Consider the following 23,984-nt stretch of genomic DNA (forward strand, 5'->3'; position numbering starts at 1 on the left):
ATTACAATAATTTCATATATTTACTTTAGATAATTTCAAGATCAATAATAGTGAGGACGTTCATTCCCTAGGAAATATCCATTGAATGTTGCTAAGTAACAATGAAAACAACTACAAAATATTAAAAATAACTGGGTTTTTGCTATAGTTTATTTGATTTTTCTCTTGATATTTTTTAATCTATTATTTTACGTCATATTGACATATTTACACAGACATATTTATGATTTGTTGTGAAATGAGATGATTCAAATTTCAAATTGGAGCTTTTTGTGTTTTGAGAAATCGAAATAATAATATAATAAAGGAGTGTTATATTCATTAGTTACTATATTTTACAAAACTAGTTGATATTCCCAAAACCCCATGTATCCTATTTTGTAAATAGGATATTTATAATATACTACAGAAAGTTTCATTGACGTCACTCGATCCAGATCGAGCGCCTTTTCAAAGTGAAATCTTGTAAATTCAGAGCTTTCGTGAAAGCGGTTTAGCGGTATGAGAGGTGCCAACACTTTGATCCCGGCACGGTTCCTTACTCTTCTCGGCCACTTGTGTGTGCTGATAACGTTAATATGGGAGAGCAAAAAGAGTGTACGACATTGTTTGCCGAGTCATTACCACGACAGTCTCTTCCAGTTATATCACAGCCGGTGAGTAATATCCCGGAAATTTTCAGTTAAATATAAACTATGGACCATTTTCTGTTCTCTTCTTAATGTTGTTGTTTTTATATTGTTAATTTTATGTGATGATTTTTGTTTGTAGTTTTCGCGCAACTGCATTGCGGGAATGTCGTAAATATTTGCACAGGTTTCTTTGTTAATTCATTGGGCAGATGTAACTTTGACCTTTGTTTGGTAGAAATGAAACATAATTATTTATTCAGTAATAGCAATATATAGTTGGGAAAATTTCAATTTTTACGCGGCTAGATTTTTAATTTTTATAACACTTTATAAATTGTCATAGGTATATAATATTATTATAAACAATGCGTGATAATTTTTCAAAAGATGGTTATTTTTTTGAATAAGAAAAACTTTATATTAAATTTTTGATAGTATTAAAAATAAATAAATCAATTAATCATAAATCTGTGTCTAATTATTTTAGTAAGAAAAAAATTAGTTAAACTACAGTCTACAATTTACAAAGCAGATCTAATTCACTTCCAGGTGTACACTGTACAGTACATTCAGATGTAAACATTAACCACTTTAAACTGGTTAAAACTAGAATAACATTGCATGTGTGTCTGTGAGTTTGTTTTCAATGAATAAGACGTGTGCATTAAATGAATTTATATCAATGTAGGCGTGTAGGGATGACACTACATTGTACAGCTATAATTTTTTAAACCCATATGTAACTTAAAAAAAACCTTAAATTATTTAGTCATAGGAAATTTTGACACATTCTTAAGTAGTCCATACTAAATAGTCATGGATTCATAGTACTTGATTACATTTTTCTTATAAAAATATATAATACTTAATGATTATTTCTCATATTCAATAATATTCTAATATCAATTATATTTGTTCATTAACATTTGATAGATACTTCTTATCTCCTATCTAGGAATAGGCAAATATCACTCAATATTGTTAGAGCTTACAGCGATTACCTGTTTATTATTATGCTATAAAATTACTTATTTGACATAATTATTCTCCATGAGGCCATATTATTTATTATAGAGTGGATATAGCTTATTTCCTCTATTACTTTTTTTTAACTACACCAGAAAAATATTTTAACACTATAATAATATTTTAAATTTATTAATATTCTTAGTTGCTCAAATATGCTTAACATGCAAAAAGTTTATATTTTTCCTATTCAACTAGGTCAAACAAAGCTTAGAAATAAACTTATTTTTTGGAAACGAAAAGTAAACAAGTTAAAATAAATTTATTTTTATGAAAGAAAAAACTGTAACATCCCTTCACAGTATATTTACTCTCACGACCAGTTACGTCCAGTAGTGATTGCATTTACCTGAAACAGTTTACAAAACATAAGGTATTATGTTCGACTGACCGAACGTAACCTATTGTGGTTTCGTATTCGTGCCGGTCGGCCGATATCACGGCACGTGAAAATTCTTCACGTGTTGTGTCGTATTCCATTTTCTTACCTTGCAACAATATTTGTAAGCCTTTGCGCGAGTGCATAGCTGAATTAAAAGAAAAAGTAGACGCGGCGTTTCGCGCCAATTTTTGCTTCGATTTTCAAATTCGGATCGATCTATGGGGTCATCGGCTTCCAGTCAAGTATGATTTTTTTTTCAATAAGGTATTTCGTAAATCGGTAAATACGTAGGCACTAGGTATATTATATTTTGCTTCTATCGTATTACGCCGTGTTGAAAATGGGTAGAGGTAAGTGCAGATTACAATCGATATTTGTTTGTATCGGAAAATGCATTAAAAACATATTAGAATTAGGTACCTATTATACGGAGTAATTATTAAATTTTACCGAATATTTTATAAGTAAGTAGTATTTTCGTTTTGATGAAAAATGAAGACCATTAATTACCTATAATAGCAATCGTATTTTGTGTTGGTTTGGAAATTTAAAAGTAGAAGTTAATATTAATAATTCTTCAAATTCCATAGTAGGTGATATCTAATATTATAAACAAGAGAGTCACAAGTTTTAACAGAAATTTTAAAATGATTGATATAGGAAATAAATATGCATAACCTTGGAAAAACTATATCCCTATGTTTATCAATACAATTTATTTACTTAGGTAAATCCATTTAAGCGTAAACAATTAGATTAACGTCACATATACGCGCTAAATATAGGCCTATACGGAACGTGTAGGTTCCTCACATGTTCCTCATTAGTAGTTATAGAAATGTACAGAATAGCTAAAAAAATTGCATATTCTTCTTTCTGGAAACGGCACTCAGCGAAATGCACGGGGTCACTGACCTTGTAACATATATACAGGGTGGAATTTGTCTCCTCTCTCTTATATTCATTATTTTAAAAAGTTTGTTAAAGAGATTTAACTAATCGAAAATTATCATTTCAGAAATAAACAATACAGTTTAGCGTTTAAGAATATAACGCAAATTGCTGTAGCTTATTGCTCATAATATAGTTTTGACCCTAAGGGTTAATAAAATAAAATATCATCGAGTAATTTTATAAGTTTTATATTCGCTTCGATTCCCAAAAGCTAATTTTCGAAAATCATAGAATGCAGTTTTCCTTCTTTGCAAAAATTATGCAATGTTTCTTTTGAGTACTTAACTTTTTTTATATCAGTAATGAGAGCATTTTCCGTCTAGATGGCGTTACAATTCCTTCCTATATAAGTTTTTAATATTGTGTACATACAATATGTTTAACGTGCGGCTATTCCCAACCTGTATGAAAATGAAAATGCACCTTACGATATAGCATATATCTTGCCAATACGATATTATACCGCTATATGAGTAGTAGTAACGTGAGCAAGTCGTCATTCACGACCGGGTTTTGTTGTAAACCGTGCGTTTTGTAATATATAATTTGTATTTTGTAAAGTGCGTGTGATAACATGGTTGTAGAGAAGCCTCGGGTGTGTATTGATAATTTTTGTTACTTATTTTTAAATAATTTTGAATGAAAATGTGTGTCTTTTTAATGGAAAATTGTTATTGAGGAATGTATAATTTATATTGAGTCATTATTCCGCTTGAATTAATGATTAAGTGGTAATTTTATGTAATTTTCGAAGTTACCGTTACGACCGTTACGTCAAAATCCGCTCCGTAGTATTTTTACACTTAAAAATAAAATACTGATAAAACTCAAGTAAAATATAGTCTAAATTCTTTCTAGTCTAATTTTCGTTTTTTACCGTTACGACCGTTACGTCAAAATCCGCTCCGTAGTATTTTTACACTTAAAAATAAAATACTGATAAAACTCAAGTAAAATATAGTCTAAATTCTTAAGTTAGATACAATAAAGAAGTGTAAGTGTTATCCAAGTGAAACAAATTGCAGTAATAAAATAAATGACCGAACAAATAGTCAGTCACTCAAATTCAAGAAAAGTGATTTGAACTAAGAAGAATTCAACAAAAAACAATTGTGTAAATGGATTTTACCTCACTGCTCACAATAAGTGCCGTAAGTTACATACCTATAATACTGCAAAAAATCCATATAGGTAGTAAGACAATTAACCGTAACTGTTAAAACTCTCGAAATCAAGCAACAACTCCAAATTCAAACTACAACTTTCAAGGTTAAATGAATAACAAATAACTAGTGGAATTGACAAAAATCCAAATTTTCAACATAGAAAATAAATTCTAGAGGAAAAAATATATAAATTAAATCTTGTCCCTGAGACCGTTATTAGTTATTACCTACATGACATGAGAGACATCTAGATACTAAAACAGCTGGTATATATTTATAAGGGTTATCACTACTAAATACTGATTATAGCACGAGTCAGGAAATGAAATCTATCTAAATCTAAATATGGATGAAGAATTCGTAACTCTGCGGAAATATAAATCCCAAACACTGAATACATCCTTAAACTCTTCATTCAGGTCCTTGCATTCCACTATTTCACCAAAAAGCCTACCTGACTTATCAACTGTAATAAATGACAGAGAAGAACTTAAAGAAGAAATCCGAAAATTAAGTTATCAACTACAAGCTGCACATAATGAAATTGACGAGTTAAACTTAGAAATAAACTCCCTAAAAAAACTTACCTCATCACAACAAATCACAATATCACAATATAAATCTATATGCACAACGCCCACCATGTTAAAAACTTCAAGTGTTAGAAAACGGCGTAAATACTTAAATGAATCTACTCTTGATGAGCAACTTAGTAATAGCTGTACAGACTTGAATTTGAACTATAAACAAAATAAAGATTACATAGCCTCGCTTGAAAAAATATCACTACCCTCAACATTGAATCATAAAACATCTAAGAAAAACGCATGCTCCTCGTCACTAGATGGCCAACAAGAAAAATCGACAAATTCAAAGTGTCCAATAGATATTAGTCACAAAATCATAAATAATGAAGCACCCTATCCAACACAAGATGGCGCGGAAGCAAACTCTTCCACATCAGTACTCTCGCTAGATGGCGCTGAATTAAAAAATAATACAGATAATAAACGCATTATTTTACCTGTGAATGAGTCGACAAATGAGAACAAAATACTTATCCTAGGTGGACAGCAATGCATCGGTTTATCAATCGCATTGATACAAAGCAGGGAAAAGACAAAGTACCTAAAATATGCGATAAGTTCGTTTACAAAACCGTATGCCTCAACCCCTGAAATAACGAAAAATGTTTCCAATTTTCCAGATTCTCCCAATAATGTCCTAATTTTATGTATTGGCGAGCATGACAAAAATCCCTTCGAAATAATGTCAGAACTCATAGTTATCCTAAGAAATATTAAAAATGCAAAAGTAATCTTGTTAAGTGTAATTAATAATCTGTACCTAAGCGAAAAAAAGCTAAATGAGATGTTATTTTATGTATCTAATAATTTTAAAAACTGTGACTTTGTAAATCTAAAACCCTTTTATAGGACAACTAAAATGTACTATTTTGAACTTTGTAAAATTCTCAACTATAAAATTGACATGTATTACTATACAAAAACATTTTTAACCTTCAAAAAAAGCCATTATAAAAGACAAAAAACGTTTTCTGTAAAAAAAGAGTTGCCTCCTGAAAAAGGTACCATACCATACTACTTTCCTATTGTTTCAAAAACAAAATGTTCAAAGTCGTCGGAGATACACGTTAGTTCGATTCCAGACACGTCAGTAACATTTTTTCGAGTCTAACGTAGCTAGTCTATTACATCAAAATATTGCGGGCCTACTAAACAAAATGCAACTTATTGAAGTTACAATTAACGAGCTTTCGGAATTTGGTAATAAAATTGACTTTATTTGTTTTTCGGAAACTTTTATAAAAGCAGGACACGAAACATGCATACAATTAAAAAACTTTAAACTTGCAAGTTCCTTCTCTAGACGCAATGAAAAGCGAGGAGGAGTATGTATCTTAACTGACAAAACTATACAATCAATTAATATACCGTACTGTAATGAAATTTCAGTGGAAAAAGTATTTGAATGTTGCGGAGTCGAAATACCAAATATGAAAATGATTATTATTTGTATCTATAGGACACCAGATTCTAATAGTACCAACTTTCTAAACATTTTTGAAATTCTTTTGCATAAAATGACTTTTAAATCAAATAAAAAAATCATAATTGCTGGCGACATGAACATTGATATTTTAAAAAATACACCCATTTCCAATAGTTTTAAAGAAATCTTAATGGCCTACAACCTTTATTTGCACATTAACCAACCCACGCGGCGAAACTCCTGCTTGGATGTTATCATAAGTAACATTAGAGAGTCAATTGGCAAAGTTCATTTTCTTGATCTGTCAGACCATGAAACTGGCCAAACGTTACAATTTCCCATTGCCACAGTGAAGAAAAAAAATCACATCTTTATAAAAAAACGTTGTTACAGTAAAGAAAATACGAAGAAATTTGTTAATGCTCTAAACAGCTTATCCTGGACCGAGGTTCTACAACAAACCTCAAGTAATGAAGCTTTCAATGAATTTCATGACATCATTAAATTATTTTTTGATCTATGCTTTCCCATAAACAAAATCAAATTAAAGAACAGTGTAGCATCACCCAAATGGATTTCAAAAGGTATAAGAATCTCAAGTCGAAATAAACGTAAGCTTCGTCATACATACTACAAAAATAAATCTGAAAATAACAGAAATAATTATAAAAAATACGAAAGAGTTTTAAGAAAGTGTATAGTATCTTCTCAAAAATGTATTAACCGTAATTATATAAATAAATCAAAAAATAAATCAAAAGCGACATGGAATATAATATCAAATAAAATTAATAATAGTAACATGTCTGAAAATATCGAATATATATCACAAAACGATATTGTAATAGATGAACCAGCTAAAATTGCAGAAGCTTTCAATACGTTTTTCAATAGACATAACTCCGCTAATGGTTCTGGTTCTGCTAAGTATAGTATTGTGTCTAAAGAATCCTCTATTTTCTTATCTCCGTGCATAGAATCCGATGTTTATAAAGCTGTACAATCCTTGAATAATACTGCAGCAGTAGGATATGACAATATACCAACATGTACTATTAAAATGTGTATTAAAGTAATATGTCCTGTATTAGTCCATCTGCTTAATTTATCTCTTACACAAGGTATATTCCCTGATAGACTCAAATATTCAGTCATTAGACCTATACATAAAAAAGGCAAACGTCAGGAATTAGTCAATTATAGACCAATTACCCTTATACCAATAATAGCAAAGATTTATGAAAAAATTATGTATAGCAGGTTAAATCGATTTATAAGTAAATTTAATATCATTAAACAAGAACAGAATGGATTTCAACAAGGTAAATCGACCACACTCGCAACTCACACATTGACAAAAAATATTATTGACAACATTGATAGGCGTAATGAGGTATCTGTAGTCTTCTTTGATATGAGCTGTGCATTTGACTGTGTTGACCATGAATTTCTACTCAGCAAATGTTTTCTGTACGGAATAAGAGGTCCAGCGCACAAGTGGCTGACCTCATACTTGACTAACCGTATGCAATGTGTAGAGATATCGTATATAGACAACAATTCGTTAAAAAAGTCGGTAAGATCACAATACGTACATAATAAATACGGAGTACCACAAGGCAGTATCCTCGGGCCTCTCCTGTTCTTATTGTACATAAATGATCTTCCTAACGTTACAGAACATAAATGTACTCTGTTCGCGGATGATGTATCCATCACCATACCTCGTAACAAATTGACCACCTACAAAGAAGACATTTATTTGACTATTAAAAATGTAACAGAATGGCTAAAATATAATAATTTAACTCCTAACATTACAAAGACAAAACTAATGCAATTCTGTAATTATCATAACATTAGACATAACCTTGACATAATTTATAATGGACAACGTATTGACGAAGTTACTGAAACGGTATTTTTAGGTATCACATTAGACAACCACTTAAATTGGAAAGCTCACACGGATTCTGTTTGTACCCGTGTAAATAAGTTTGTATTTGCCCTCAGAAGAATTAAACAGATTATTGATGAGAGAGCGGCAATCATTGCATATCATGGTTATGTTTCATCGTTGCTTCGGTATGGTCTTATTTTATGGGGCAACTCTACTAACGTAAAAAAAGTTTTTATAGCTCAGAAAAGGTGTGTCAGAGCAATATGTGGAGTAGGGCCCTTAGAAAGTTGTCGAGACTTATTTAAGCGACTCGGACTTTTAACACTTACTTCCTTATACATCTTGGAGGTTGGAATATTTGTGAAACAGCATCCCTATATGTACATTAAAAGTTGTCAAAATAGTCAGTACCCAACCAGGGATCCTCACAGATTGCAACTTCCAATTTGTCGCACTGCTTTATGTAGCAAAAACAGTCATGTTATGAGTGCGAAGATATATAATAAAATCCCAATGGCATTTAAGGAATTGCCCATGCAATTGTTTAAACTTAAATTAAAAAAGTGGCTGCAATCTCATTGCTTTTATAATATAAATGAGTTCTTTGCTTGTAAACACTAAAGATAGAAAAGGTAGATAATAATAATAACTGTAATGTAAAATGTTAAAATTAATCTAAATATATATTGTAATTTAGTTAGTTAAATACACATAAATATTTGTATGCCAGTCTGCTGGCGAATTGTGCGGACTTTAATGTAATATATTGTAAAACCTTGTAGACCACAATTCCTGCAAATAAATTATTTCATTTCATTTCATTTCATTTCATTTCATTTCATTTCATTTCATTTCATTTCATTTCATTTCATTTCATTTCATTTCATTTCATTTCATTTCATTTCATTTCATTTCATTTCATTTCATTATAATAAGTAAGTAATAAATATTTACGTCTCTATTAACTTAACCAATTTTTACAATAAAATGTTTCTAATATTCTTAACTACCTAGTTTATATTAAATTCGTGGAATTATTTCGCATATTTAAATTTTATCAAAGATTCATAAATTCATAATAATAATTTTGTGACGTCGTATTTTTTGCGTATAGAAGTTAGAACATTCTATTTGAAAACACGTCGCGCACATAGATGTTTTCTTCGATATAAATTTCTGAACTGGTTGGCCTTGGGAGTTGGGACAGTGTGAACTGTGAGGGCAACCAAATTAAGATATTCCATTTAAAAAAACATGATATTTTTAGTCAAAACTTAAAAAATACCGGTAAAATTTTACGATAACACGCAAAGATAATTGCAATTACGCTGAGACTCACAGAATAATTAAGTCGGTCATGTTTTGTAAATTGTAATGTATTAATGTAATTTAACCATGAGGTGTTGCAAGTTGCAACTCTACATGTTCATTTGTATAAATATGTAAATAATGATTGACGCAATTCATAGATTACCTAGGTACAGCTACAAACTCATCAAGTTACAAATAATAAACACGTTAAAAGAACAATTTGTTAATATTATATGCAACTAGCAAACCGGGTGAACTCCGTTTCGCCACCAGAGACACCTTTTTCCCAAGCCTTTTTCTTTGCTATAAACCTCACAGAGCCCGAGACCTTTCCAACGAATGAAAAACCGTGGAATTCGGTTCGTGCATTTTGGAGTTATAGCGTCAGCCGTTAGGAAGGAAAACCCGACTTATTTTTATATAGGTAGTAGAAGACTAACAGTGCCCCGCGGTTTTACCTGCATTGCTCCGTTCTTATCGGTCTTAGCGTGAATATATAGCCCTTAGCCTTCATCGATAAATAGTGTTATTTACTCTTTACATCTAAAGTACATAGTTACCTGATGTACATAACTTTGTCACATGAAACTTGAACCTATCATTAAATATTTTATTAGTTAAATTCGTGTGTAAAATGCAAATTATTGCCTCCAAGTCTTCCGGCGTGTTCAAACAACATGTTAATAAAAAATATGAATCATAAAGTATTTTTCCATAGCCTAGCATCTCCCTCTGAATAGTAATACTCAATTGCGATCAATTAAAATTTTGGTGTTTTGTTTGTTGATACAGTTTGAGGTTGTAGATAGTACCTCCTACCTATGCTTCTACCAATAAAAAATTTGACAGATTTTTAAAAGCGTATCATCCGGTCGTAGCATATCCTGTTCTGAAAAGCTCCCGTAAAAACCGTTGATTGTGGAAGATTAATTTGGTGATATCCAGCAGTGTATCTTTTCGTATATAGCAGTGTATCTTTTCGTGAAAATGTATGTAATAGTACAAAGGTACGTCTATTTCTGTAACGAATTGTCTAGGTACTTATATTGTGGAAAGATATACTTAATTCGGAACTTTGAAATAAATGATTTGAATTCAAGTTCAATTCGTTATCTATAGGAACTATTTTTCACATAACTAGAGACGTTACCACTCAATAATTTCATTAACAAGTGATAACTGCGTTAAAAACAACCGACTTCAAACTTGCACTTGCAAAATTTACAAATACCTACAGACAAAAATGCTCATAAAATAAAAACTACTGGGCCTATCCGAATAAAATTTTTAATGGGACCAATTCGACACCATCCCGCATCGAACAAAAAAAGAATCACGTAAATCGGTTCAGAAACCTCGGAGTAATCGGTGTACATACATAAAAAAAAACATACCGGCCGAATTGATAACCTCCTCCTTTTTTTTGAAGTCGGTTAAAAAGGCTTCATGCATATGGCTGTATGATAGAGCTACTCTATATGACCTCAAGTGCGGTGACCCCAATTATTAACTGATAAAAGGTCGATAAACTGATTTCGTGAATCCTTTTTTTTGCTGGTTTGTATCTATTTGTATCTTAAGTTTTTTGTTGTATTGAATAAGAATATGAACATGCTGTATATGTAATACGATTGATTGTGGATAATTATTTTTTAAGCTACTTTTTTCTTATTTTTATATAGTAGTTAGGTAGATTGGCAAAAGGAAAGCCTATTTTAAATATGAATTATATTTAGAATTTTATAATTTGTAGGTTCCTATTAATAAAATCCAGGCAAACAGCATGTACCTTACCAGCTCGGTTTTATCCGCATTTCTCCATTTCTCCGGTCCTATTGGTCTTAGCACGATAAACAGCCTTAGATACTCTTTTATAGTCTTCCTCGATAAATGGACTATCTAACACCGAGAGAATTTTTCAAATCAGACCAGTAGTTCCTGAGATTAGCGCGTTTAAACAAACAAACAAACTCTTCACCTTTAATATAGATGTAAAATCTGATTATTTTCCTATTTTGTGTAAATATAATTTATTAATTATACAAATAGGTAAAGTAGATAACAATAGACTTTAACTGTGTAAATAAATTGTATGTCAAGGTCACATCGACATTGTGTAACCTACACTTTGCAGTTTGCACTAAGTAGGTACAACAATTAATATTATATTAAACAACTGTTTCTTTTAATTTCATAAATACTTGCGAATTTTGTGTCATAAATTAAACTTAAAGCAAATAAAGTGGGTAATTAGCCAATTAGGTATTATTTAACATATTTGTTTTACATTACTACAACGCCAAATTGTTTTATGTAAAAATTACTAATTAGTAACAATGATAATAATGGTAAGTAAATTGAAATTTTTCTGACGATTTTAGTAAATTGAAATTGTCTGATATGATAATTAATTCTACAAAGTTCACACGCTTTCCATTTAATTAAATTTTATTTAAAAAAACATAGATGCTCTATGAATTTAGAACCTCTATCGTTAAAGTTCACTGTAGGTAAATTCAAATTATTAACGTCTTAAAAGCATTCAAAGTTAATTGTTTTTCTCTTGTTTTAATAAAATAACGAAAACAAAACATCCGGTCATGTTTAAGTAATTTGTATTCTGTTTTCTGCACACGTGCTGTACCTACTGGATGATAGAGTATTATAATTCATTCAAAGTCTATAAAGAACATGTGAGGTTAATGAACCCTGTTTTCATTGAAGTTTTAATAGTCTGTGGTAATTAAAAACACCTAATAAAAAACCTAGTACTGTGTCTGACTTGTCCACATGAAGTTATAAATAAGTAAGGATGTAATTACATTACCAAATAATTATGACGCATTTTAATTACCGATAGACATATCACAAAGAAGGTAACAAGTGAAAATGTATTTAATCAATCAATAAACAAATGACATAAGTTTTAAAAGTTAAAGTATGGTAATTATTATTCACAATGGATGAGCAATTACGTTAACATTATCAATATAATAAAAACACATTAAGATAAATGTGTCTATATTGAAACATGCTTATTTTTCACTTATTTTAGCACTACTTGTTTGATAAATTGATCAATTTTTTCATTATGATAACTATGTTAACTTCAGGAACCTTGACGTTAATAGTAGAGTACATAAATTGCTATTTTGTTTATTACCAATGTAATAATAATTCTAACTAAATAATAATATATTGTGTGACATTTTAATAGTCAACAATAAAATATTATAATGTAAATCTGGTAATGGTAATCTGCTATCTGCTACTAAGGATTTTTTTTATTTTCTACATGTTATATTTGCCAAACGTACAAGTGTTCAACACACGCTAAACTTTTTTTAAATATTTTGTTGTATTTCCAAATTTAAGAGGAAACAGATCACAGACATACATATATATTACCTATTAGGCAATTTGTGTAGAAAAATATGGGTAACTACTTATCAAGCTATCAAAACAAGTATGACCGTCACGTTTCTGTTTATACCTAGGTATTTATTTTTACATAATATTTCATTTGCTTAAGATAATGCATAACATAGCAAACATTTTCATGCCGCTGAATACCCGTGATAATAAATATACCCAAATTAATTAATTTAGTTCCTTCCAATTCTCACTCCCGAAGGTCTATTATAAATTAAAGACAGCGCTACCTTTTGACGATTTAAAACGCGATTTATTCAGTAAGACAAAGACAACAACAAGACAAAAACTATTATGAAATGTTTTCAGATTGCTAGCGGGTCTCGTCGCCTCCTTGGTACTCATTGTGATAGAGTTTATGACCTTCCTCCTTGGACTAACAATGTTTTCCCCGTCTGTCTCATTGACCTGTATCCTTTTATTAATGCACTATCATTTTTATTTGCACTTTAATTATACCTTACATAATAAGTAGTTTAAGAATAATTGTCTTTTTATTCATTAAATTTCCGTATTTATCTACGTAAATAGTAAATACATATAAAAAGATCGGTGGAAAAAGTGTTAACTGCCTAAATCTAAATGCCGGAAATCTTACGTACACTGCTCAAGAGATTCAGCATAAATTTACACACAGATGGACCTACCTTACGTCAATATGACTGGTTTCTATTTAAAAAATAGACTCATGAATTCATGATAGAGTTGTTGAGAACACTACATGATATAAAACAAAGACACTATCTGATCATTCCTACTCCCTATGCCTGCTTAGATCTTTAAAACTATCCAACATATTTTTATGGAGGTTTTTTTAATTCAAGTGGATCGTGAGGGAGGATTTTTGTTTGTAGAAACAAAGCGGGCGAAGCCGTGCGCGTAAAACTGGTGGTCAATAAAATATTACTTTTTTTTTCTCCTGAGCGCTTTTTCTCATAAGAATTACGTGCATATATGTAGTAAAGTAGTTCATCTCATATCTCTGAATGAATTATGCATTATATCGAAATTGGGTCAAACATGAGACTGGTTTCTTTGAGATATTGCTTATTAATTGTTCTTATCTGTAGTTGCGTATGTGTTAAATAAATAGTTACTTAGAAAGTAGTTTTGGGTGCATTTAGACCAAACGAACATAGAGCTAGAACTTAGCAAGAGCATTCTTTCGTGATCTTTTAGTGTAAACGAAAACTCGTATTCAGTGTTGTTTAGTATTAGAACATTGCATTGAATCTTTTCGAACGCATAACAACGAAAGAATGCTCTACAACTGTTTACACTAAAATAATTTGACATAGTGGGGTTACAGTGAGTGAGCATTCGCTCGTCTGATGTAAATGCACCGTTGCACGTGACAATAATCTAATCTTATTGATACTTTCTATAAATAAAAATGTTAATTATTATTTCATATTTGCTAAATGTATTACTTATATACACAGGTATGTGTGTATTTAAATAAATCCAAGAACAAGCAAGTTCATTATCATAATGCAGCGGTAATTACGTCTAGACTATGTATAGATCAAGAAGGATTTACTGTACAATTAAAAATAAATCACTATGTAATTATTGGTAGCGTAAATAGTTGTAAATTACTGAATTAAAGATAGTGTTATCATAACGTCACGGTTTTCTTAATTGAATGGGATTATCTCTGAGATTATAAATTATACTATAGAGTCTATTATTAAAACGTAGTTTTATGTTATGAATAAAACTTCAATTAAAAGTAGAGTTCAAATAAAGTGGAGTGAAAAAATTGTATACGTCGCCGTCGTTTGACGTTGAACCACATGAGTAGTGTGTTGGAAACTTGGAACCACAGAACATATAAAGAGGTTTGAACGTTAGGTACAATAAACAACTTGACGTGTTGTCCTTTAGTCAATTAATTTAATTTCGCCAATTCAATGAACGTACTATACATTCAATCAAATTCCAGATTCTACCGAATGACAGCGACATATACATTACTTTTTGTACCTGCGTGGATTGGTGAGAAAATAACGTAATAATTGGTTTGCACTGTATGTGCAGGATAGCCATGCAAATAAGGTCAGTCACCGTGCTTGAGACTGATACTTGAGTCTTGATAGCACCGAGCACGTATCGTACTGTAAGCTTTTTAAACAAAATGTATAAATATATTTTTTATGGATCTAAAATACCTATTTTATAAATAATAATAATATCTCTCTATCTCTCTATACACTGAAGATGAAGACTATAGGTAACTATATAAATACTGTCAAAAATTCCCTAACTCTCCTACCAGCTATAGGAGCCCACGGGTCTGCGTCAATAGTCCTCACATACTTCATCGTAGACGGCTGGTTATGTGATTGGTTCTGGCCAATATTCTTCTTTTGTTCTGTCTTACCGTCATGCGTAGATCTGACCACAGCTCTAATGGTCCTCTTCTCCTCTAAGTGGTAACTCACCACTTGGTTTCTCACGATTTTATACGCTATTTCAGTTAGTTTTAGGGTTTGAATTTTCTTGCACCGTTTGAAATGCTTTTCCTTACACTTTTTTCTTCGAAGGATTTCTTGTTTGTTTTATTAAGAGTATATGAAAGGAAGATGTAAAGGGATGAAGACAGATGTTGGTGTAAGTTAATTTGTTATTGTTACATATTATTTAATTGAAAAAAAAGCGTGTGTGCCGAGCACACGTGTCAGAAGTGAAACTTCTTTGGCAAGATGCAAAGATACCAGAATCGTCGCAGCCTACTCCATGACGTGGCGGTATTACCATGACACGACCTTGAAATTTTACTCTACGCGCCTAAAGAAGTTTCACTTCAACAATTGTTGAATTTGAATTGTGAACAGCTTGTAGTTGTATACGGGAATCATTAGAATGTAACCTGACATCAAACAATGAATAAAGATTAGGTTAGCTATTAGGCCTATTAGACCACAATATACAATTATAAATGCGTTGTTACTCGTACGATGTAATTAAAAATGCACGATATTTCATAATCACAGTTTTATTAACTTTATAATCCGCAAACCAACTTTATTTCTTATTGTTTTCATAGCTCATAACAATCATAATCTTAGATAAACGCTAAAATTAGCAAAGGAGCTGACCTGCTGCCATTCTGTTAATAATATTTGTTTCAAGATCGTTCTTGTTTAGATTGAAATATACCTATCTAGGATCTTTCTAAGTACTATTAATTACTTATTAAAATTAGAAAAATATTGTAATTACTGAATAAAGTAAGGTGAAACTGATATCCTTAAAAAAGGTATCAAACCTTTAAAATTCGTCTTGAGTTGAGCACGTCTATATATATTATAGTAAATTGGTCTAAATATCGTTGCTATTACAATTCACTACCAGTAAATGTTAATATATACACCAATATATAGACCAATCATAACGATCCCATTAACCCATCTCAATCCCATCTTTGCAGATCACGAATGAGCACCAGCATTTGACTCAGACACACGATTACCGGCCGGGATGGTCGGTCTACCTGGTGCTAGCTGGTGTGGTCACCACGCTGGGGTCCTCGCTACCGGTGGGATTTAATATCGGCGTTGTTAATACACCCGCTGAGGTAGGTCTTATAGGAATATAGTTTTAGCCTGAATATATTTATGCTTTTTGGTTTGATTTATAAGCGCAATACGGAGTAAATAATAAGGATGGGAGTTATCATAATGCGGGATTAAGCCCTTAATGTGATGTTGTAAAGTCTGGTATTTTGTCTGGTTTTAATGTCCTTTTCTTGGCCGCTATACATGTAAAAGAATTAAATACATTGACTGGATCTAGCAAAAGCCTCAGATAAAAAAGGGCTATTAGTTTTTTTTATAGCTATACTTTTAAGCAATATAACAAAATGACAATGGGAATAATTTGTAAAACACCAACATTTGGTTACTTATCTTTCAGTCAATCTTTTGATATTTATTTTACTATGTTTAATCATTATAACAAATTAGGTCTTAAAAACTCCAGGTGATAAAGCAGTTCTGCAATGAGAGCTTCATCAGCCGCTACGATCTGCCACTTGACGAAACATGGCTCAACGTACTCTGGTCTTCCGTTGTCTCCATCTTCATTGTTGGAGGATGCACTGGATCCATCCTCGGTTCAGTGCTGGCTGATAAGATGGGGAGGTTGGTTTTGCCAAGAATAGAAGTCAATTTATGTGATAACTAAATGTCGATGTGGTATACCTTTTTGTTAAGAAGACATAGGTTAGGATATGTTGTGAAGCTTAAATGTCCCAGACATTTAATAAAGAACTGTAATAAAGGAACCAGTGTCTGGTCATAAATTTACATTCAAAGTGGTCTTAGGTTGCTAGTAGATTTTTTTCGAGTGAAGAAATACTATCTGAAGAGGCTGGTTGCGGCTTTGGTGGCTTCGTCGCCGGTGAAATAAGAAGGCGTAATGGTAGTTCAAGGTTTATATTTGTGCTCGGCAATTTACATAAAGACAAGTCCAAACAAATTGTAATTATTAATGCGTGTGTTCGACTGCTCGCACGAGCCGCGAAGCTGAGAGTGCCGGTCGCTGGATAAGGCGCGCGGGGCGGGAGGGGCGATCGGCCGATGAGCCCACGCGAGCCTGTGTGTGTGTGTATAATTAATAATTTGCACACAAGGCGTCAACACTATCAAACTTAATTATCTAACTCATACTTCCTGAATAACTACCTATTTTTTTCGGGGTATAATTTGAGCTCAATTTCTCATTAAAAGTGCCAAGTAGAATTATGTGTAGGTAACTTTATTTTTTTCAGGAAAAGAGCAACAATAGTAACAAGCATCTTATCAATAGCTGGTGCATTGATGTTTTTATTCTGTCGCACAGCGAACTCTGTAGAGATGCTGATACTTGGAAGGTTGCTTGTCGGTTTGGCTGGTGGTGAGTTCCTTGTGAATACCATTTATACACCTTTTTTCGCAGAAGTAACCTTCTAGCTATAGTCTTTAAATTGATAGTTTATTTAAAAGATGAAATTATCGTAATTTTATAAACTTCATTAATGGTTTAACTCGGGATAGCCTGTGTTTATTGAAATAATGACAGTTTTGATGATAGGCTATTAAAAATTGGTCCAGTTGTACCATATCTTGCTTTTATCAACTATCTGAGAAATTTTTAAAGTACCCGAGGCTGAAATACGATTATTTAACCAGTCTACTAAATAAATTTGGTTAATCAATTTTTGTGTCAATGAAGAAGAAAAATAAATATTTTTACGACTTATTCAATTCTATTTTTGTATAGCTTTCTCATAAATTTCCAGGTCTAACAACTAGCATAGTGCCGATGTACCTAACGGAGTTAGCCCCTCTAAGACTTACAGGCGCGATGGGCGTGGCCTGCCCCATGGGGGTCAACGTGGGGGTCCTTGTGGGACAAGTTATGGGACTTAGCTTTATATTGGGTAAGTTTTATATTGATTGCGACATGATATTGAATAATTAGAGATATTATGTGCTGCGGGGAGCTGCCGCTCCAAGATACATACATACACATATTGAAAACTACATTTAAGTTTACAGTTAACAGCAGTGATTTTAAACAATATAGTAAAACATGCAGCGACACCTCGCTTTGAATCGCGCAAGCGAAATGTTATCGCTACCTCTGTAGCGATAACATTTCTTGCAACTTTCCGATATCATTCATTGGGGACTTAACGACCGGTCAGTCGAGTAGACTGGTCGAGGATCCTCCCTTTTTCGATGGAGGAATTCCACCTTCCTTCCTCCACTAACATGTAGATTCGGCTTTTATTTTACACAAACCCTACCACTCTTAATGAAGCCCTGATCCATGAAGCCATCATCAAAATCACACAGATATATCTGTGTGATTTTGATCCTTCGAAGCAGATTTGTTATATCGTCCTATTAAACACATAACACTTACGACGTTTTTAATTTACACCAACAATTACTATATAATTTTTATATATGTACATATTTCATAAAGTAACACACTTTTTATGTATCCTTCTGAGATTAAGATGATTAGATAAAGATTTTTTTTAATAATATGTTTATTTTTCCAGGAGGAGCTGACGACTGGCCTTATCTTTTATCCGTCTACGCTGTACTAGTCATTATTTGTTTACCAGTTTTATTTATATTACCAGAAAGTCCAAAGTACCTGTTTGTAGTTAAGAAAGACGAAGTTGAAGCTTTAAGAGGTATGTATAAAAATAGAAAAATAAAAAATGAGGTAAAACTTAAAATTTTCAAAAATAAATCGATTGAATTGCGACGATTTTGGTATCTTTGAATCTTACAAAAGAAGTTTCACTTCTGACATGTGTGCTTGGCACACACGCTAGTCAGTCTAGTTCATACGAATAGATTGATCTGTCGCGGAAAAAAATATAGATTTCCTCGTAAACTTGGCCTAACAAGAGAACGACCTGTTGGTCCTTCAAGCCGGATCTCATGGAATCATAATATAGCGTGTCCATGTCGCTAGTTTTCAAGCGGCATTTCAATATGTTATAGAATTGCGTGCCCAACTCGTTGGTCTTTTAAGCCAAATCTCATTTGTAACTAAGTCGTGTTTCTAACTTATTGGTCCTTCAAGCCGGATCTCAACGTTACTAAATAAACTACCTAAATATCGGTTGTTCAACTTGTTGGTTATTTAAACCAGATCTTTCTTCTACCTATTTATCTTTCAAGCCGGATCGCTCGTATCGGTCATTATTATAAAATAAAAATATATTATTTTATGGCCGCCGCTACAAGGTTATGTTGAATTTTTATGAAGTGTCAAATGTTACCTGTTAAAATGACTACTATAAGTTGTGTCTCGAAGTTATTGGTTCTTCAAGCCGGATCTATTTCTAGAGTTAAGCCGGGTTCGTGGCGTGTCTCCCAGCGTGCTCACAGATGAATTAGAAGCTGTACGTGAAGAGTCACATACCGGTAGTGCGAGCTGCGGCATGCTGCAAGCGCTGCGTGACCGCCGGTTGATGCTGCCGCTGCTGCTCGTGTGCAGCTCGCAGGCGGGACAGCAGACCAGCGGCATCAACGCGGTAAGCCGAAAAGACGAGAAGTTCGCATCCCGTGATCGAATTTAAAAATTTTACTTTGATTTCAACCTGATTATAATTTAGGATTATGGACGTTGAGATTTTTTTTTTGAGATTTTTAGATTTAAGATTTTTTTTTAAATTTCGCTTAATTCCGCTTCCTTCCAGCAGCTGAAGGAATCTCTGTAGTAGGTAGTTTTTGTGGACTTAAGATTTATATGTTCAACAGAGTATTTATGTGTTAACTGATAATCATCGGTTGCAGGTGTTCTACTACTCGCAAACGATCTTCAAGCAGGCGGGTCTGTCGGACCAGCAGGCGCAGTACGCGACCATCGGCTGCGGCTCCATCAACGTGTGCACGGCGCTGCTCATGCTGCAGCTGCTGCCGCGCGTGGGCAGGCGGCCCTTGCTGCTCGGCTCCACGCTCGCCGCTGCCGGCATACTGGCGGCGCTGGCGGCCGCTATGGGCTGCATTGTGAGTGTGCTGCTGCTGCTGCTGTGCTGCTGCCGCGCGTGGGCAGGCGGCCCTTGCTGCTCGGCTCCACGCTCGCCGCTGCCGGCATACTGGCGGCGCTGGCGGCCGCTATGGGCTGCATTGTGAGTGTGCTGCTGCTGCTGCTGTGCTGCTGCCGCGCGTGGGCAGGCGGCCCTTGCTGCTCGGCTCCACGCTCGCCGCTGCCGGCATACTGGCGGCGCTGGCGGCCGCTATGGGCTGCATTGTGAGTGTGCTGCTGCTGCTGCTGTGCTGCTGCCGCGCGTGGGCAGGCGGCCCTTGCTGCTCGGCTCCACGCTCGCCGCTGCCGGCATACTGGCGGCGCTGGCGGCCGCTATGGGCTGCATTGTGAGTGTGCTGCTGCTGCTGCTGTGCTGCTGCCGCGCGTGGGCAGGCGGCCCTTGCTGCTCGGCTCCACGCTCGCCGCTGCCGGCATACTGGCGGCGCTGGCGGCCGCTATGGGCTGCATTGTGAGTGTGCTGCTGCTGCTGCTGTGCTGCTGCCGCGCGTGGGCAGGCGGCCCTTGCTGCTCGGCTCCACGCTCGCCGCTGCCGGCATACTGGCGGCGCTGGCGGCCGCTATGGGCTGCATTGTGAGTGTGCTGCTGCTGCTGCTGTGCTGCTGCCGCGCGTGGGCAGGCGGCCCTTGCTGCTCGGCTCCACGCTCGCCGCTGCCGGCATACTGGCGGCGCTGGCGGCCGCTATGGGCTGCATTGTGAGTGTGCTGCTGCTGCTGCTGTGCTGCTGCCGCGCGTGGGCAGGCGGCCCTTGCTGCTCGGCTCCACGCTCGCCGCTGCCGGCATACTGGCGGCGCTGGCGGCCGCTATGGGCTGCATTGTGAGTGTGCTGCTGCTGCTGCTGTGCTGCTGCCGCGCGTGGGCAGGCGGCCCTTGCTGCTCGGCTCCACGCTCGCCGCTGCCGGCATACTGGCGGCGCTGGCGGCCGCTATGGGCTGCATTGTGAGTGTGCTGCTGCTGCTGCTGTGCTGCTGCCGCGCGTGGGCAGGCGGCCCTTGCTGCTGCTGCAAGAGGAACTGCAAAGAAGCTGTTTATAAATACATTAAAAGCAGCCTTGAGTACCTGGAAACCGCAAAAACAAACGCTTTGTAACGTCACATGCGTGTGGAGATGTGTCTGCTGCCGGTAGCATAATAAGGGTGTAAGCATAATCTTGCTACCCCATTTTAGGGATTGATCAAAAGTACAAATAAATGTACATTTCATGACCAAATACACAATTCAACTTGCACATAATCTTGCAATTTGCTCAACCTTCTAACGTCCTGTTTTTCTTCTATATACCTACCCTAAAATGATACCCTTGAAATCGTATATTTGATCTTATAGTTAATTGCTTTATTAATTCCAGAATGCGTATCCATGGATGGCGTACGTGGCGATGGTGGCGGTGCTCGCTTATGTTCTAGTCTACGGGTTCGGACTTGGTCCCATACCGTACTTCATGGCTTCTGGTGAGCAGACTTTAATTTATGATTTATATGATTTTCTTTTTACATAAATATAAATACAGTTTTCTAATAATTATCTATTCAATGATTTCCCAATATAATTTGTCCCAAAACCCATTGCTAAAGCTGTTCCTGTTGCTGAAAAATCTCACAGCTATCGCACTCGAAATGGAACGGCAAAAAAATCTTAGTCAAGAGTTTACCCTTGTCTAAATCTCCCTTTATACCAAAAAAATTAACCTCTATTTATTTTTAAATAACCCCTAAATATTTATATTCCAGAGCTGTTCGAAGTATCTCCCCGAGGTGCGGGTATGGCGTGGGGCTCCCTTGCCAACTGGGGCGGTAACTTTCTAGTCGGCATGTGTTTCCCTTCGCTAAGGGCTGCGATAGGCCCTTACTGCTTCCTCGTGTTCGCAGGGCTCACTGGGGCCCTATTTGTGTTCCACAGGTAAAATATAATATGTTTTTAGTAAGAAATGTTAAAAAATGCGTGTATCGAGCACACGTGTTAGAAGTGAAACTTCTTTGGCAAGATTCAACGATACCAAAATCGTCGCCTTACTCCATGACGTGACGCTATTGCTATGACGCGACCTTGAAATTTTACTCTCAACGCGCCTGAAGTTCTTCAAAACTATGAAGAGAAAAAAAAACTAGTTTAAAATATTGCTACCGAGGTTATGAAATAGTTTTGCTTTGACAAAAAACATTTTAAATTATCTAGATCAATAATGTTGCCTTTTTATTATTTTCCAGAATGTACTTCCCGGAGACGAAAGGCAAGACACCTACGCAAGTGTCGCAGCTCTGCAGTCTTGGGTTCGATTCGCGACCGTTACACTCCGAGCCGTTACATAGCGTGTGACGTCACAAGTTACTGCGTGATGACGTCATACCACATACGTGACATCAAAACCTGTACAAAATGGTCGATGTTGCACAATACATGTGACGTCACGCCACACTCGTTATGTTAAGTGTAATGACGTCGTACCCCATACTGGATGGACACTTATTTACGTGAACATTGTGACGTCATATGACACGTTTGACTTCAATCCGCCCTTTAACAGGAACGTCGTGACGTCACACCGCTCAATTGCATTACTGTTGTGAAATCAAATCTTATTCCCGACTTCATACCCTGTCTTGTTAAGTTCCTGCAGTGACGTTATAGCTATACCAAAATGATTTTATTGTAGTGACGTCATTACTGTGTTGAATGTTTTATTGACACCTTGAAAGATTTGTGTGATGTGTATTGTGAAGTGTTATTAAAATGTTGTCTATTCCATTATTCCAGAGAGTACATTGAAATTAATATTTTTAAATGTAAGATTTTTAATTTCTATGTTCTCATTTTAAAGGGTCATTTTATAAGGCCAAAAATGCGATGTTACTCTCTGGAATATGGAATATTTTAATATGCTTGACTGTTTGTGGACGCAAGTTGTAAAATTGACAGAAATGATCTTTGTTTTTAAAAGAAAAAATGTCTGCGTGTACTAGTGTACACACGTAAGAAGTGAAAAATCTTTATGGCCTTATTTTCCAAAAAAATAATATACTATCTGCAACTTTACAGAAATACGTCGAATGACGCGTGGTAGGGATAAGATAAAGATGGCGCGTAACGGAAAAATGTCACGCGTAACGAAAAAATGTTACATTAAATTTTTTTCCAACGATAAAGACGTTTCACTTCATTAACTAAGTATGCTATCTGGATAAAACTAGTGTATTTCACATCTCAAAAACGCGTGCCAATACGTTACTTTTTTAAGACGTATTTATAAAAGCATAGAATATATACATAATGGTTAGATAATATGTCCCTGGAAAATAACAAGAATCGCAAATTTATAATTTTCTAGGAAATTCATAAACCTTCGCCTCCTAAAGGAGAGATAAATAATTATTGTAATATTTTTATATTTTCCTAGGAAATTTATAAACTTGCGGATCTTTTTATCTTCCAGTGACACTATTCTATGTGGTCATTTTCTCATAATAAAACAAAAATGAAAAGAAAAACGCACAAAAACCATCCGTCCTAATATTCGTTCATATAATTGGATGGTATAGTCTAAGCTAGATGTATGAATTTAAAATAGTTTGGCGCTAGACTAAAATGTACCGTATCACATAGTAATAAGATAG

General features: G+C 34.7%; 1 protein-coding gene across 4 annotated transcripts; it reads left to right on the plus strand.

Moving 5' to 3' along the window:
- Positions 1–252: 252 nt before the first annotated feature.
- On the plus strand, positions 253–22,894 carry LOC123691225 (solute carrier family 2, facilitated glucose transporter member 1-like). 4 transcript variants are annotated; one of them, XM_045635517.1, is made up of 12 exons: positions 253–656; positions 13,126–13,153; positions 16,250–16,396; positions 16,801–16,961; positions 17,591–17,715; positions 18,101–18,241; positions 18,872–19,009; positions 19,674–19,861; positions 20,124–20,336; positions 21,722–21,824; positions 22,104–22,272; positions 22,581–22,894. In XM_045635517.1, exons 1-12 carry the CDS (start codon positions 502–504, stop codon positions 22,687–22,689), a joined length of 1,677 nt encoding a protein of 558 aa, XP_045491473.1. In that variant the 5' UTR covers positions 253–501; the 3' UTR covers positions 22,690–22,894. The 4 variants fall into 4 exon arrangements, with proteins under 4 accessions (XP_045491473.1, XP_045491474.1, XP_045491476.1 ...); XM_045635518.1 differs by lacking the exon at positions 13,126–13,153; XM_045635520.1 differs by lacking the exons at positions 253–656; positions 13,126–13,153 and adding an exon at positions 3,479–3,589.
- Positions 22,895–23,984: the final 1,090 nt, after the last annotated feature.

Source organism: Colias croceus, chromosome 4, assembly GCF_905220415.1.
Source record: "Colias croceus chromosome 4, ilColCroc2.1".
NCBI lineage: Eukaryota > Metazoa > Arthropoda > Insecta > Lepidoptera > Pieridae > Colias > Colias croceus.